The following is a 16,876-nucleotide window of genomic DNA, read 5'->3' as shown; positions in this document are numbered from 1 at the left end:
CGCCCACACACACTCTGCTGAATCTGCAAGGTTAGCAGTTTGCAATAATGTTTGTGTTGTTTTTTTTGTTGGTTTTTTCCCCAGAAAGTTAAACTTATGTGGCAGATTGAGAATGCTTCAAATCAAAGTTAACATAACCCAAATCCCTTTCATTTGGAATGGGTCAGCAGTTTGCTTGGATGACATTTATCAAAGTTATTTTAAAAATCAAAGTTATTTTAAAAATCAGATGAAAATAATCTGAGTAAACACCAGATGCAGTTTTCAAATGCTGAGTTGATTAAGTTTTTTATAGCTTATTTTTAAATGTAGTGCTTGAGATTACCAATATAATCAAACTACTTTTTTATTTTTTGCTATTTTGTAAATTACTGTGACAACAATCACAAAATGTGAGGGGATAGACGGTCTTTCCAGGTAAAGTGCATCTGTGTGTTTTTTGCAGATGATGTCGTGTTTGCACCATTTGAGAACGCAAGCAGATAGGAAGCACTTGGAAGGACTGTGTTGAAATTTTAAATGTTGCTAACATTTGGCAGTGATGGATGTTTGACGCCATAAAGCTGTGATGTACATCGCCTCTGATGTACAGCCAATCAGCACCAAGGGGATCAAACAGCACTTCTTGATTGATCTCATTGCAAACGCCAGCAAATAATTTATCGAGCAGAGTTGCACTGAGGTATTTCAGCTTCCCAAACAGCAATTTCTTTTGATTAAAGGTATTTTGAAAAATGTTATATATTGAACCACACATATAGGCAGGGATCCCCCGCTGAGGCCCATATTCAAGCAATGAAAGAGTGAATGAACACCGAAAAACTGAGTTATGGAGGAGATCTGTGTGGGATTCTTTTGATGTCTCTGGGAAAAATCTTCAAGGCAAAGGAATCCAGGAAACCCACGTACAATGTTGAAAATATTACAGACCTGGGTTGACTTTGGAGCAGACTGGGACAAGAACAATGCCAAAAGTGGCCAAAACTTTGGGGGTGAAGGGGACAACTCTTTATTCCCAAAGGATGATTTAAGGTTCTAATTATTCTGAGATCATGCCTGCGTGGGCACATTTTTCATACAATGATGATATGATACTTTGTTCTGGTGCAAGAGCTAAAATAATTTTTAAAAAGCCCAAAACTTAAACCGTTTTTCTTTTGAGAGAGAGAGAAAAAAAGGTGACCAGACTCAGTTTGACGTTGTGAAACAGCCAAACTGCTCCAGTCTGATGACTTTTAGTTTGGCTAACCAAGTTAGCACAAGCCACAGCTGTTCTGTAAAGGCCTCGACTAATTAACACACCTAATTGGTCTGGCTTTCCACCGAAACCAACAGGCTGGCCGAGGTAGACATTCATCAGAGAAGCGGCCAATACGGCCGTGTTGGGCTCAAGTGGGAGAGTTTGTTGTTTTAATCAAGCACTTCATTTATATAACCTTTACAGAACAAAACACATCTAGCATGAAGAAAGCCAACGGTGAAAGAATGTTTGTAACACTGCTGTACGGGCCCCGCCATTCTGCATTTGGACAACAGCAATTAGCTGCATTCAACCTTTTAACTAAACTCAAAATGCAGAGGAGACGTCTGCAGCGTTCAAACTTTGGATGTGGGTGCTTCCTGTTTGCGACAAAGTGTGCGACGCCACCAGCTGTTGTGCAGCTCAGTCTGCGGATCCGGCTCGTCTCGGAGCCGCGCTGATCAATACAAACAGGTGGGAGGCTGAAAACTCTGAAGATTTCTCTCTGTGTGTGTTCTGCTGTGTATAGGTGGGAAAAATAAAAACAGCGGGGTAACTGCAGATACAAAACGCGAGAGGCCGATGAAAAGAAGTCGAAGTGCGGCGGTTTGTTTGTGTTTGTGTGAGTTTCCTGCAAGTGAAATGCTCAGTGGAAAATTCTAAAGGAATAAGCAATATATTAGTCTTAACTTTTACTTTCTTAAAAATGTTCTTTGTTTCATAATATATAATTTACAATAGCATTATAATGTATCCCGCATTAAGTTTGCAGCAAATTTAAGTAAAAGTATCCCTGGACGCCCATGAGATTTCTGGTTTTGTTTTGTTTTAACATTAATTAAAAAAAATTATTTACATTTCTTTTGAGGTATTCCGTAAACGCTCAAGAATTATTTTCACAGGTTAATAAAAATGGACTATTTACCCGGTTGCTTCTTCTACTCGTGTTTACGTGATTAATATACGCTTCAAGAGAAATGAGCAAATCTTGCTGCAGAGAAAAATAAAGAATAATAGTAATAAAGTTTATAGCAAATTACTGCCACTGAGGGCTTACAATCAAGGTAACAGATTTGGAAAGAAGCTCCAAGTAAGGAAGCAACATGACTAATAATTAGTGTGAGGCTTGGCAGATTATAATGAACTGTCTGGGGATACGTAGCGCCGTTAAATCCCACAAACTGACATCTTGTTATTACAAAATTCTCATTAAATTGGTTTCCCAAGAAAGCCTCTCCAGCTCACAGAAGAATGCAAGTGTGTAAAATGAGGGTGTGTGTTTGTGCGTGTGTGTTCAGACATGAGAGCCTCAAATTTACTAAAAGACATGATAACACTGTTTGTTATCATGTTTGTCAAACAGTGAAGATCGTAATACCTCACCTTGGAGGGAGCTTGTTGCGACTGTAGCGCCGCTTCGCAGCTCAGCTTTCATTCTCTGCATCCATTTTCTCAATGCCTGAGAATTTGCTTGATTCGATTAATGAGAAGCTCTATTCAGATTTCTTTGAAAGTTCTGACTTTTTTTTTTGTTTTTTTTGCGACGTTCTGAATAACTGGAATGAAGCACGACGGCTTCATCTGCCCTGACTCAGAAAATTGGAAACTAAATTAAAAATGTTTGGGCTTCTCGATGGCGCAGTGGGTAGGACTGTTGCCTTGCAGCGAGACAATCCTGGCTTTACCTGCAAAAAGACAAAATCTTCCCAAGTATTTTTGGTCTAGTTTCTAGAGCGAATGCCTTAATACACCTGAAATAAGACAAAACTAACTTACATGTAACTTTTCAGTAACTTATAGAGGTTTGTTTTAAGTAAATAATTCCTTAATATTGATGAAAAAATACTTGTTCCATTGGCAGATTATTTAACTTATGACGAGACATTTTTACCTTGTTATAAGGTCATTTATCTGCCAATAGAACAAGAACTTTTTCACCAATAATAAGGAATTATTTACTTAAACAAGACACTATATCTTACTGAAAAGTGATTTTTTTAAGCTAGTTTGCCTAATTTCAAGTTTAGTAAGATATTTGCCAAAATTACTTGGTAAGATTATGTGTTTTTGCAGTGATTTGCAGATACTCCGGTTTCCTCCCACAGTCCAAAAACACAACCGCTAGGCTAATTGAGTTCTCTGAATTACCCACAATTCTACACAGATAACGGACGGATGAACATCAGTGAACGCATTATATCTAAGGAGCGAAGTTGGTGATGTCAGCACTCTTCTGTGTGGATGTTGTCACAGAATGAAGAAGACTCAAAGTTAGCTTTTTTTGCTACCACTGATGTGTTCAAAATGAATTTATGGGAAGCACAAAGATGCACAAGGCTTTTTAAGAGTGGACAGTTCAGCTGGCAAATCTCTGTTTGGACAGATAAGGAGTAAACGATTTGCCTAATAGAACCTCTGAAAATGGAGCAGATGTTGAGGTCAAGACGCCTCTAATTATTCCAGGAGGTCAATTCCTAATTCTCGGAACTTCCAACAAACATCCAGAGTAAGACGGAGCCAGAAGAGCTACGTAAATGGAAGACTTTGGATTTCTGTAACGATGTGGATGTGATGTTTTGGTATAGCAGATGTGCATTAAAATCTTCCCGTTCGACTATGAGCAGAAGGAGTTCAGAGTCTTGTGTAATTCTTTATTTATATATTCTATGAGTTTAGGCACCTTTCAAATATCCTATAATTGTTAAATAGAAGAAAGCAAAGTTGCCCTTTAGAGTCTTCAGAAAGGGTAAGAAAAAGAAGTATTTTTTAATGTTGTTCCTATGTTTATAGTTTTTTAAAGAGAAATCAGAAAAAATTAAATATGTCAGGTCATTTTTACCAATCAGGCACAATCAGACCCACTCCTTATTTAATACCAAATGCACCACATTTAATGTGCTTATAATATGCATATGCCAGTAGTTCCAAGAATATGACTACATACACCATAGTTACTGTATATTTGCAGATATTGCAGACTTCCAAAAGACTCAAGATATATAAAAAACCTTTTCTTAAACAGCTGCAAAGGTAAATGCCTTTAAAACCCTGAAATGCGTTGAAAGAATCAAAAAAAGGCACACAGCTTGCATTCCTGTCAAGCACTTAGAGTTTGCAGTAGGGCTAAAACGATTCCTTGAATGATTCGAGTACCTCGATTATTAAAATTCCTCAAGGAAAATTTACCTGCCTTGAAGCTTCGTTAATTTATGTTTTATTATTTAGCGCACCGTGTTCCGGCCGGGACAGTACTTGCGTTGCACGGAGCTCTCACTTCCGCCTATGAGTTGTTGACGGAAGCAAAGTGTTAGCAGCATAACGTCCAATTTTCAAGCTCGGCCTGTGGGGATTTCATTGATTAATAATAATGTCCGGTTTTTCATTGTTTTTCGGGGACCAATAAGCATCCTTAAAATGACTGGCGTGATGCCTGGAGTACGGCAGCTTTTCTCTTCCGGGAGCTGCTGGTTCAGAGCGAACAGCAGGAAGAGGCTGCAGGAGTATTTATACAGGTGAGCAGATAGACTGAACACGGCGAGTGGCTGAGTAGCTGATGCTTACAGTGTAAGTGTAACTTTACGGACGAACCGCACAATAAATTTCATATCATCGAGGTCTCAACAAACGGGTGGTAGAAATCATCGTGGTGGTACATGGCTGGTAGATGAGTTTCAGAGTCTGATAAATGAAGGTGCTGTAAATATCCTGAATTGCTCCTTGCCGTTCTTACGTTCGTCCCCTGGTCTACCGGTCGTACATTACGTTTGTTCGTTCGTCCCCCCACCCTGGACTTACGTTCGTCTGTCCCCTGGTCTATTTCCTCCCCTCCACCCTCATCTTACGTTCGTTCGTTCGCCTGCCCCCCACTCCAGGCGACATTTCCCGTATTCTCAAACCCAAAGATTGACAGGTATGGGGCAAGGTGAGAGTTCATCTATTAAACTGACTGCAGATGAATACATAAAATAAACTAAAAGCTGGATCATAGACATTTTATAAGCGTATTTGTGAGCCTACCTCTTTATTATTAAATTGAATATAATTTCAGATTTTTGTACAACTTTTCTTCAGGTAAACTTAGAAAGTGAGCTATTATTGTTAGAGGTTAGTTTTCTAAACTACAAAAAAGTTACTGTTAGGGATGCTCAAAAATGAAAAATTGGACTGATGTTGGTAACCGATAGTGTTATGCCAGATTTACCAATATTTTATTTTATAATTTTTTTTAACCGATTACTCAATTAATCGTAAGAATAATCAATAGATTACTCGATTACTAAAATATTTGTTTACAACAGCCCTAGTTTTGCAGTAAAAGAAACAAACAGATGCACATCTGCAAAGACGCGCATCAAATTAAACATGGTGTGCTTGGACAAACAGGTGCCTCTGCTTCCAGTGAGATCATAATAAATCTTAATGAAACTGTTGTAAAGCCGAATGCGTATTTTGTGTGAGCCTAAAATTTCCATTCAGTCTAAGAGGTGGGATTTCAGGTATAACTCAGTTTTAACCGTACATTAGTATGTGCAGGAGCAGCAGGCGTCCTCAATGTTTTTGTTTTTTCCCTCAGTGGCACTTTATGCTCCAATCTCAGCTGACACTGTCAATGTGGTCACGTTTCCAGTAATGCATTTCATAAAAGATGCATTTTGGCGCAACCGGGTTATCACGGAAATCTTTATGGAATCAATATTTGACGGCCGCAGGCGGCTGTGTTTCTACAAACCAAATGGCTTTGTTCTAAAAATCATTGCCGCTTGTTATTCTGTCCAGAGAGGTGGAACCATGTTACACAGCGCGCTGGTTCGAATGCGGTTTGAATAGTGCGCAGACAGCAGAGTGTCAAGACGAAACTGGCTGAGGTGTAATAACAGAAGTGCAGAATTACAGCTCCGCCGGCTCCTTCAGGACCACGGACAGCTCCATGAACGCATCAGCGTATGAAATTGAAAACAAATGAGAGCCGTTGCCACATATCCGCACTAAGAACAGTGGCACATTTTGACTGAAACAAACAAACAAAACAAAATGTTTAATTCATATTCACAGTACTGCTATTGAACAATCGGAGCTGAAATCATGGACTAACAATTCCCTGACTTCTGTTCATTTCCTTACTTTTCTGAAAACTGTTTTTTTTTTTGTTCAGGCTTTTGTTGTTATGTTACATTTGCTCTCTGCTATCAACTGAAACTACCTGGCTTGTCCACCTAAGCAGCTCTTATTTTATATCTTTTCTTTCCTTCTGTCACCAGAAGGCAAAACAAAGTCTGAAACTGCAGTTTGGAGGCATGGCGAAGACCACTGCCATCTGGAAGAGCTTTAGCCAGCTCTGTCTGGCTAAAGCCTTCTGCAGCAGTGTACAAGTACAACAAGGTGTGCAGAAAAACTTGAACGCTATCATTTTGGTGTACGTCTTCTTTAGTAAGTGCACGAGTAGGTAAGAAAAAGTCTATTTGATTGTTTATACCAAACTCTGACCAGAAAAGATTGAAAATGTCCAGTACTTTAAAAGTCCAAACTGGATCGTTGAACCGATTTCTGTTCCAAACAGGAAGTAAGAAACAAAAAGGTGAGGGTGATGGGAGCACTTGTAGAATCCAGTCCCCCTAACAGCTGCAACCTGACTAACCGGAACCTCCTTTATGTGCACAAAACGATCCGACACCTAGGATTTGATACTTTTCAAACTCGGACACCAAACTGTAGTCTTAAAAGTACTTAAAAGCAGAATGTCACCAAGGAGCGACATACAAAAAGGCTAACACTTTATTTGACAGGTCGTGAATAAGACTGTCATGACACCGTCATACACATGACATAACACCCGTCATAAACATGAGTAAGTCTTCATGAATATTTATGACTGTTGTCATAAACAGTCAATCCAGGCGATTGGCAGAGATCGGCCTCATGGGTAATCGGTATCGGAATCGGCAGCAAAAAACCTGATCGGAGCATCCCTAGTAATAATAATATCAAAATGTGTGTGATAACGGCTTAGCACAATACATTAACGATCCGTTGTGGTTGTATCAACCTTCTGGTTGTCTCATGTCTTTTGGTTCTGGTTCTGCTCTGCATCCCCAGAACCAGAACCAAACGTGGAGAAGCAGGATTCAGTGTCTATGCACCGCAAATCTGGAACAAACTTTCTGAAAACTGTAAAACAGCCAAAACACTGACTTCCTTAAAAACACTGACCAAAACCCAGATGTCTAGAGTTGCATTTGTACCATAATAAATGAAACACCGACCAACATTTTGATGTGTAAATGACGACACTTGGAAAAATGTAATGTTTCAATTGTTGATTTGTGTGTTTTTATGAAGTAAAGCACTTTGAGCTGCCTTGTTCCTGAAATGTGCTACACAAATACAATTTGATTGACTCACTGATACCACTGAGTTACAAAAAAATATTTTTTGGAAGTTGTCCATGTTTTTTCAACTGAATAAGAACTATTTTGTACCAGCTGAATCCAAAAATGACCTCCATTTTTAAATTTTTTTTATTTCCTTTGTTTAACCAGGTAAACCCCGTTGAGATCTAGATCTCATTTTCAAGACAGACCTGGGCAGAAGTCTGCAATACACAGCAACCTGGATGCAAAATAAAACGAATTAATACATATGCACAAGTGTAAAACAATAGAAAACGATTTAAAAGCAGTGACACTGTTTAATAACCTGACCCGATTTTCTCAGTCAGGTCAGGTTTTCATTCTAATTTGATTTAGAGAAATCCGATCTGTGGACTAAACTGATTATATTTTTGTGAAATCATCAGTTAACCTCTGCTAACATTTCTCATCCAAAAAAAGTTTTAGGAGAAAAAAAAAAGTTTTCAAACAGAGTGTATTAATTAAATGATACAAACTTGAATTTCTGTAAATTGAGTAATAAAAACTGATGGTAAGGGTAAGTACTTATAAATTTAAATTTAAATCTTCATTGTGCAAAATTCAGGGCAGGAACATCCTTTTCTTCGAACGCCACATATGTTCGGCTGCAGGGATATCTCTCTTCAGAGCCCCACAGCAATCAGCCATCATCCCAGCATCTCAAACTCGTACGCATCATAGTTCAGAAAGTCGACCCGATTGAGCAAAACCAATGTGAGTTTTGGATTCAGCACATCAAAATGACCCTAAAACAGTTGAAAAACCCCCAGACTATGTTTTTTTTGTCTGTTGACCAGCGTGACGAATGCGTGTGACACACGTCGTAGTCCACTCACACATTGGTGGTGAAGATGCCGTAGATGAGGTCTTGCTCCGGGAGGTAGAAGGTGCTCTGCAGCTCGTTGTAGTAGAAGGGGATCTCTCCGGACCGGGAGCAGTTGAGCCGCGCCTTCATGAACGTGGTCCAGGTGTCCTCCAGGAGGAAGCGCCCGCCGATGTCGTTCTTGCACACCCGGGCCACGCGGGAGTACACCGTCTTGCCGCAGTCGTGCTCCACCGCGTTCTCCCTCAGGAAGAAGAAGGTGAAGAGGCCGATGTCGTAGGCGGAGATGAAGTGGGGCTCTGCGGCGGGGAAGGAGGAGACACGAGGGAGAGGTAGATCATTATGTTGACCCGGGAGGATTGGGGGGGGAAAAGCAAAAATATATTTGCAACATTCATCTTCTGGACACTGTTGCTTTGAACTTTGTTCGCATTATTGATTGCAATAAGGACTTGAAATTTCTACGACCGCATTCCTGTTTAGGCTGGCTTTGAAAAAAAGAGCCCCCGTGGCAAATGAGTAAACAAGAGAAGATGCTGCAGAGGGCGAAGGAGAGTGGAAGATATAAACACGGTTTCACATAAATCTGTCTTGAGGTTTTGATGCTAAAACTGAATGCCTGTGTTGCTTTTATTGCCCCTGGACGGCAGAGGGGATGATTAATGTCCGCCTGCTGGACGGGTTTCCAGGTAAGAGTCTGCAAAACAGGGATGAGGAGATCTTAAGTAATTGTTTTAAAGGAATTAGACAGCGTCAGCCAGTATATCGGTTTCTGGCACAAGTTAAAACAAATTCATGATGAATTATTTATTTCATTATTATGTCTCCTGGTGGACGTATGTCAGAGTTTCTGTGCAGGAACTTTGGGGACTTTTTGTGACAGACATTTGGACAGGGACCTCAGAATAATTTCAGTTCCAGTTACATCCTCTTTCTGGAGCTCACAGTGTTTCTGTGAAACCTGGAAACTCAATGAGCCTCCTCAAGGTTTAAGATTTTTCTCCTTTTGTTGCAACCTTGTTAAAAACAAAAGTTTTTCTTTTTTTAACTCATGGAAACTAGATCTTTTAGAGACAACTTGATTTTACAACAGAGGTCTGACAGTTTCTTCAGCAGTTACTAACAAAAACACAATCGAGTGTTGTAAGTGAATACAATAAGATATAATGAAAGTCAGGCAAAAAACATGCAGTGTTTTTGCAAAGGTGCTTATAAACCTTGAACTTTTTTCTGCTATAAGCATAAATATCAGCGTCATTGTGAAGTGGTAGAAAAAACACAAATTAGGGATGCACAATATTGGATGTTTGGTTGATATCCGATATGCCGATATACTAAAACTCATTTGGCCGATAACCAATACCAATACCGATATTGTTTTCTACTTACTGAAACTATGTGGCTTTCTCTACTGTGGAATTAAAATACTTCATTATCTTTGTCAGCCTAGCCTGCTACCAAATAAAAATGCTAAAAAGGAGGCTGAAAATGATGCAACACTTTCAACTATCATTATGTTTAAAGTCACATTTATTCATGACATTTAGTCTCTCTAGGGCAATAACACTGAAACTTTGCAAATTTGACGTTGTGCTGTGTTGCAGGCATAATCGTCACTGGTTTGTCACTTAAAAACATTTTATTTTGACGGAATGACCGATGTCCAATATTAAATTTTTAGCTAATATCGGCCGATACCGATACCATGCCAATAATATCGTGCATCCCTAATACAAATAATTATTAAAATGTCCTGGAGTTTTATATTCTCTAAATCTCTGTAAACTCTTTTCCCCCTTCTGCAAGGATTATTTCTGAAAGAAAACCTGAATTTTTATTTTCCTCCCACAACCGCGCATGAATAAGAGATGGAAATACAAGTGGAAATCCGTGGAATGTGTTGGTACACATACAGAATCCCGATATAGCATGGCGACATGAAAACAAATTAAATGAAAACAAGGAGTACCAATACTTTTCTAAGGATATGAAGCATAAAGAGCGAATCCTTCATTTAATGCTTTGCAATTAATAAGCAGACATCGACAGAATGTCAGAAAGAGAAAGAGCTTTATAAAACGGAAACCACCACACTGGTGTTTTGACACGGAGCTGATTGTGGTTTCAACGCTGGGAAGATTTGTTTTGTACTGTCATCTTTTCGTCTGTCAGGTTTCTGCACGAATGATTAAAAATAAGAAAAGAAAAGACTACAGAGCTGCCGTTGCCTCACTTCACCACCGGGACCTGCTTGTTGGAAGTGAAATCCAGAGCAGCGACAGCAAAATTATAAAAACCTTAATTTGCGCATGTATACATGCAAATAAACGATAACTAAGCTGATTTTGCAACAGAGTCACTTAAACACACACACTCAGAGAGGAACCTGTTAACCATTAGGATGTAATGCACCTCCAGGGCCGACAGGACATTTTTATATAAAGCGTCTGAAATTGAGCGGGAGGAGAAAACAACTTTGGTGTTTGGAGGGCAGTGGTGGCATAATTCCATTTCGCTGTGACTTTTTCGGACTGCGGCGTTGATGAAACCACTTGTGGTGTGAAAAAAACCCTAAAAAAACAAAGAGGTAATCAGCTGCAGGAGGGATGCAATTTTTTATTTTTTAAAAAGCTGTAATCAAGTTTTATAATTCTCTCTCCCTCTTTGATTACTCTGCAGAAACATGGAGCGGGGGTCTTTATGCAGCGCCGGCTAATTTAGCAGGTGATCTAATCCACTTATCCAGTTTAGATTTAATGAAGTGAACGTCCTAATCAGTTTGTTCCCAGTTTGTGTTCTAAATAATGACAAGGAAACGTGGCATTGAAAGCAAAACCAACTGAGTGCATTTATCATTATTAGACAAAGCAGTCAAAGGCGTCACTTAATAACAATATCTACAATAAAAACAACTTAATTGAGACCATTGTAATTTACAGAGGGTTAATTAGTGTCAACAAGAAGCATCAGTTTTTCCTTCCCTCAGGCTAACGGCTAGCTGAAACACTGCTTTCCTCTTATGTGTTTATTAGCTCAGCAAAATAAATCATTCAGCAATGACCTGCCTGATTTAGAGCTTTGTGTGTTTATGGACACAATATACACGTCAGGCAAAGAGCGGAAAAAGATGACATGTTCTGCACTTCAATAAGAAAGGTGCATAGGTGCCTCCTGCTGAGCCGTAAACCCGTTTTTCCTGCCTGACTGGTGAAGCGCTGGGGAAGCAACGTCAGGTAATGTTGCAGGTCAGACGCAGCAGAACTACATCAAAGGCTACTTAACAGTCAAATGTGGAAAATGTTGAGAGAATACAGTACAATTAATTCATATTTAACAGATGAGTAATGCTTTTTGGCTTAAGACGGCAAAATTAACGCACACAACAACTGCTGGAAAAAACACAACAAAAATTATTTGAAAATATTTTTAATATAAATTTGTTAAAACTATGACGATGCTGCGACAGCATAGCATAAGACAGATTATCTTGAGTGCTGCCAGTGTTAAGTAAAAACAACCAATCAGAGCCAAGAGGCGGGTCTTAGCACTGTCAGTCATGCTTGTATACACAATGCTCCAGACTGCTTCCCCTTTGCTCTCTGCTACGCTAAAGCTACTTCCCTATAGTTAGCGTCAAGATATTAAGTAAATGTTTTTCCAGAAACGGTAAGTTGCTTTGCCAGCAATAGCAAATTTATCAGCATGTACATGAGCATGAGTGACAGCGCTAAGACTCTCCTCCCGGCTCTAATTGGCTGTTTTTGACCGAGAGCAAACTGCAGGGCAATAGCAGCTCAGGGAGGAGCTTAATCCTTTAACATATTATTTGTCTGATATTATACTGTCATTGCAGTGACCATTTTAACATATATGTAAAGAACATATTTTATAAAAGTTACATATTGCAGCTTTAACCCAAATGTTATTAGGAAAGAGGTTGGCTATTTTTAACCCAAAATTGAGTCAACATTTTTAACTGAGCTTCTTTGAGCTAAGTTGAAAGCTCTGCCCCGAAAGGACAATGGAGGATTTACATTGGCACAAGCTAATGTGCCAATGTAAATAAATATTTCCTTTATTTATTTTAAAGGAAATAAATACGCTTTCAAATTTGTTGCCAAGAATCATTGCTGTAACAAAAGCAATGATCCATCACACGCACATTTGTTTTACTTTACATGTGAAGTGCATTAAGAGTGAAATTTGTCACCAAAATGAAACTGCATGTCAGGGAAAATACAAAACACAATGAATTGTGCATGGTAGTCTGATCATTTTTATCTCAAAAGCTAACTTCGTATAAAAATCATCCAGAACTGCATGGCAGTACAGTAGGTGGCGGTACCATCTCCCCCCGGATTTCTAGGTGTACAGTACTTTGTATCTTCTCTCCTTGTAATAGTGTGTTCTGGCTTCCTCTCACCATCCAACAATAGGTATCTTAGGTAAATTGGCCCCTCCAAATTCCCCTTAGGATGGGAGTTTGTGCGTGCAGCATTATTTGTCATATTTATGTTTATATTCCACTGTAATGTAATACCGGCCATCCAGTATATACACATCGTCTCTCCCCCGTTGACCTCGGAGGACATTACCACCCCAAACGGATGGATACACTTAAAAAATTACAACAAACCTTCCAAAATTGCAGTTGGTGAAATTTATACTCAATAACGTGTCAGTTCTGTGTAATTAAATAATATCTTGGCAACATTTACTGCTGCTCTGGCAGCAGAGGGGATTTATCACTACCTTCACAGAGGGCTGCTCAGTTATTGAGTTTCATTGTCCTTGTGCACAACGCTGCAAAAAATAAAATAAAAAAGAGGACAAGTCTGCTTCAAGCCTGTGATGCCACTGTGAGGCAGAAGAATCTGAACGGAGAGCGGATAAGAAAAGCCTGTCAGCATTTTGTTTCCAAAACAAAGAAAGTTCAGTTTTCAGGATGAAAGATCTCCTCTTCTCTCTATATATTCGCCTACTATAGAAATAAGAGAAGTTCTCGACATGTTTTGTTTTTATATTAGGCAAACATCGTGCGTCAGCGGCACTTCTGAGAAAGCTGAGTGGAGGCTGAAGTGTGAGTAACTGCAACGTAAATCAATATTTCATCACACTTGAAGTTTAAGGACTTTTAGACGCTTACATACCTTCAGAAAAAACCCAACCTTTAATTTTAATAAAAAATATTCAATCAGGAGGGAAAGAACGTCTAATGTGAAGCTATGCTGTCTGCACTGATGAATGCTGACTCACCCTGGCATGCTGTGTGCTTGAAACTGTAAGTCGATTTACCAAATATTTAATGATTTCAGCCAACACTTGCCTGACCACTTTCAGACACGTGTAGCGCATTATACTGTCGTTCTCAGGCAGTAATCTGATCCTTTAGTGTAAAAAAAAAAAAGACAGCAACATCAGGGCAGAAGTGAAAAAGCCCATCCTAAATCCACACCTTTGATCCCAAATCACGCACACTATTCAGAATAGCAACACATTAAGAGAAATGTACTTACTTCAATGACATGAAAGGCTTCATGTTCCACAAAATCCCCTCTAATTTTCTCAAATCTAGACATATATACCGTTTATGTGTCAATACATCTGCACGCTTGAAATGCAGCTTTATAGCAACAAACACTCCACTTTAAGGTGGAGAAGCATCCCATGATCACTCTTAACTACGGTGAAGGATATACTACTCTCTGTATACTCCAGCCTTGTTAAATGATACAGCAGAAAATTGGGGCTGTCCTGAAAGCTAAAGAGGGTGGCACATTAAATATGTGAGGAGCAAAGAATTGGACCCAGCAGAGATTTTTGTTAAAAGCAATAACTTTTTTTTTTTCACACGGGAAGTTATTCTCCCCACATTTTAGTAAATATGCTAAAATTAAATTAAACTGCTTGTTTTGAATTGTGAGGTTATGCTATTGCAGTAAAGCATTACTTTATTTTTACATTTGTTTTAAAGTGTTAATTTCCATTATTTTATTACATAGACTTTAATGTGGGAAAAAAATGGTGACGCAATTAACTGTATTTCATTTTTACATGCAAATGTCCAAAGCCGGAACCTTTGTTTTTACGCGTTTCTGGTACGGCAGTAAACCTGACACACCAGCGACATCAGCAGCAACGACGGATGAAACAAAACTGCTTCTCTTCGCCTACCAGACGTTGATTTTTGCTTGAAAAAAAGAAAAAACGATCTGATGGGTCGCTGGAAAAGACTGTTGTGTGCAAGTTGTGCAACAACCATCACTGAAGCTAATCAAGGCTGAAAGAGCGTCTCAATGCTAAACATGTTGCAGTATGCACAGACGTCCCCAACGCTAACATCAGTGTCCACAGTCACATCTATATAAGTATTTTTTCAAAGTTTCATGAACAGTCAGAGGTTCCTCAAACAATTAAAGCTGAACTGGTATAATAATAGCATTTTCTGCTAATCTGGAGGCTGAATAACCTGAACAACAGGTAAAAAAAACAATTAAACATATTTATTTTTGTGCTGAAATGTCTGTTTATTCAATAATTCAGTAGCAAGAAATGGTCATTTTGTCAATGCACGGCTTTTGATTAAATTCAATAAATTAATAATTACAGGCCCTGCAATTTAATGTTGCCCCATCGCCAAATTTAAACCTTATGTATCTTTTCAACTGTTGCCCCAAAAAAATTTACATTGTTTTTGACAGCAGGCCCCAACGTTCCTTGTGACATTCAGATGTATGACAGAAAACAGTCGGTCAGCACCTGGCAGACGACCAATCCAATAAAGGAACGAATAGATTAGATCTAGGACACCCCCCTGACCTCCCCTACCCGCCGGCCCTTGCGGTTCTCCTGAACCAGCGAGAGCTTAGAGCTGGAAATTAGATTTTCATTCACACCCTGAAATCTACCGGGAACCCCATATTCCCTCACAGATGCCGCCACGAAAGCAAAAAAAAAGAAAAAAAAAAGCAGGTTTTGCACGCTCGGATGGAGCCCAACATGTGCGTTTAACTGTCTGCCTGATCGGGACATTATCTACTTTGTTACTCATCTTCCTCCGTCTTGAATCATTTCACAAACTCTCTTTCCGCTCGTGCGTGTGGTTTTAAAGCCACGTGCACGCAGCTGCTACCCACACGCCGCCTGATTACTGTCTAAATACTCAGTGACAAACTCTCACCTGCATGGTGAGGCCCTGCGTGGTGTGACACATGCTGTGTGCTGTAATTTCACCCTCTCTGTGGGACGAAGAATAATTATATCGCTCACTGACTCCCCGGTCTGTCGTCTCTGCATCCAGCGCCGCCATCCAAACTCTGTGATAAGCGCACAAACTCACAGCCTCTCCTGTCATCCATCTTTAGTTGGACTCAATCTACTGTGAAGTAGGGGTTGAACGACTACATATTTTTTAAGGTCGACTACATCATGATAATAGTCGAGTCGATGTCGACTAGTCGCGGTGACGTCATAGTGACGTAAGCGCAAAAACCCTTCACAACTACTTGGAGGCTTTATTAGCTATTTTCACGGCAAATATCGACCCCCCCCCAACACACACACACACACACACACACACTCTCCCCTTCTCCTGCTTTTACTAAGTCTATTATGGAGATTCTTCGTGAGCAGCGGGGAAAAGTTTGTTGCACAAAGTCGGGTCTGACTTTTTTTTTCTAAACACCGGCTGATGCTGATGATCTCTGGATAGTTACTATAGGAGTCAAATTATCACACTGACTACATGGTGCTTTTGGAACATCACAAGCCAAACTTGTTATGAACGGATCCCGTTTGGTTACAGCTGAATTCAACGAAACCACCTGCTTCTCCTCCGCCCGATGCGCGGCAGGAAGCTCTGCTGACTCAGCAGATTGAACGATTTAAGATATTTTCTAGTCAACGTCAACATGATAAAAGTCGAGTCGATGTCGAGTTGACTAGTCGTTGTGACGTCATAGCAACGCAAGACGCAAAGCTTTGGAGTAACGTACAGGCTTTATTACCCGTTTTCACGGAAAAATACGGCATTTACACAGAACAGCAACAAGTGAAACAACAAAACATCGGGATAGTTTATGATAAATAATAAGTTGCTGGGAAACCAACATTCAAAAGGAAACGCACATCTTTTAGATGGCATGTAAAAACAATAAAAAGAGGGGTCGGGGGGGAGGGGGGTAAATAAAGTTCACTCGCTGTCAATATTCTCTTCGCTAAGAGTTGTTGGGGGTTTTTCTTGGTTGACATGTAGGAAAACAAGGGCATCAACATGAGCCGGATGAAGGCTTGCCCGCTTTCTCGTAATGGTATTCCCAGCGAGAGAGAAAATCCTCTCGCTGGGAGTGCTGGTTGCCGGAACAGCTAAATATTTTCTGCTGAGGTTTGCCAGACGGGGAAATCTGC

General features: G+C 39.7%; 1 protein-coding gene across 2 annotated transcripts in view; it reads right to left on the bottom strand.

Moving 5' to 3' along the window:
- sema5ba (sema domain, seven thrombospondin repeats (type 1 and type 1-like), transmembrane domain (TM) and short cytoplasmic domain, (semaphorin) 5Ba) overlaps window positions 1-16,876 on the bottom strand; it is a 235,817-nt gene that overhangs the window by 65,031 nt on the left and 153,910 nt on the right. For both annotated transcript variants that reach the window (XM_032566937.1, XM_032566938.1), the window contains exon 9: window positions 8,484-8,769. In XM_032566937.1, coding sequence (XP_032422828.1) covers window positions 8,484-8,769 — 286 coding nt within the window. The remainder of the gene's footprint in view (window positions 1-8,483; window positions 8,770-16,876) is intronic.

The sequence above is a fragment of the Xiphophorus hellerii genome, chromosome 7, assembly GCF_003331165.1.
Source record: "Xiphophorus hellerii strain 12219 chromosome 7, Xiphophorus_hellerii-4.1, whole genome shotgun sequence".
In the NCBI taxonomy this organism is placed as follows: domain Eukaryota; kingdom Metazoa; phylum Chordata; class Actinopteri; order Cyprinodontiformes; family Poeciliidae; genus Xiphophorus; species Xiphophorus hellerii.
Note: the sequence above shows the minus strand (reverse complement) of the source record. Positions and strands in the feature narration are given on the sequence as shown.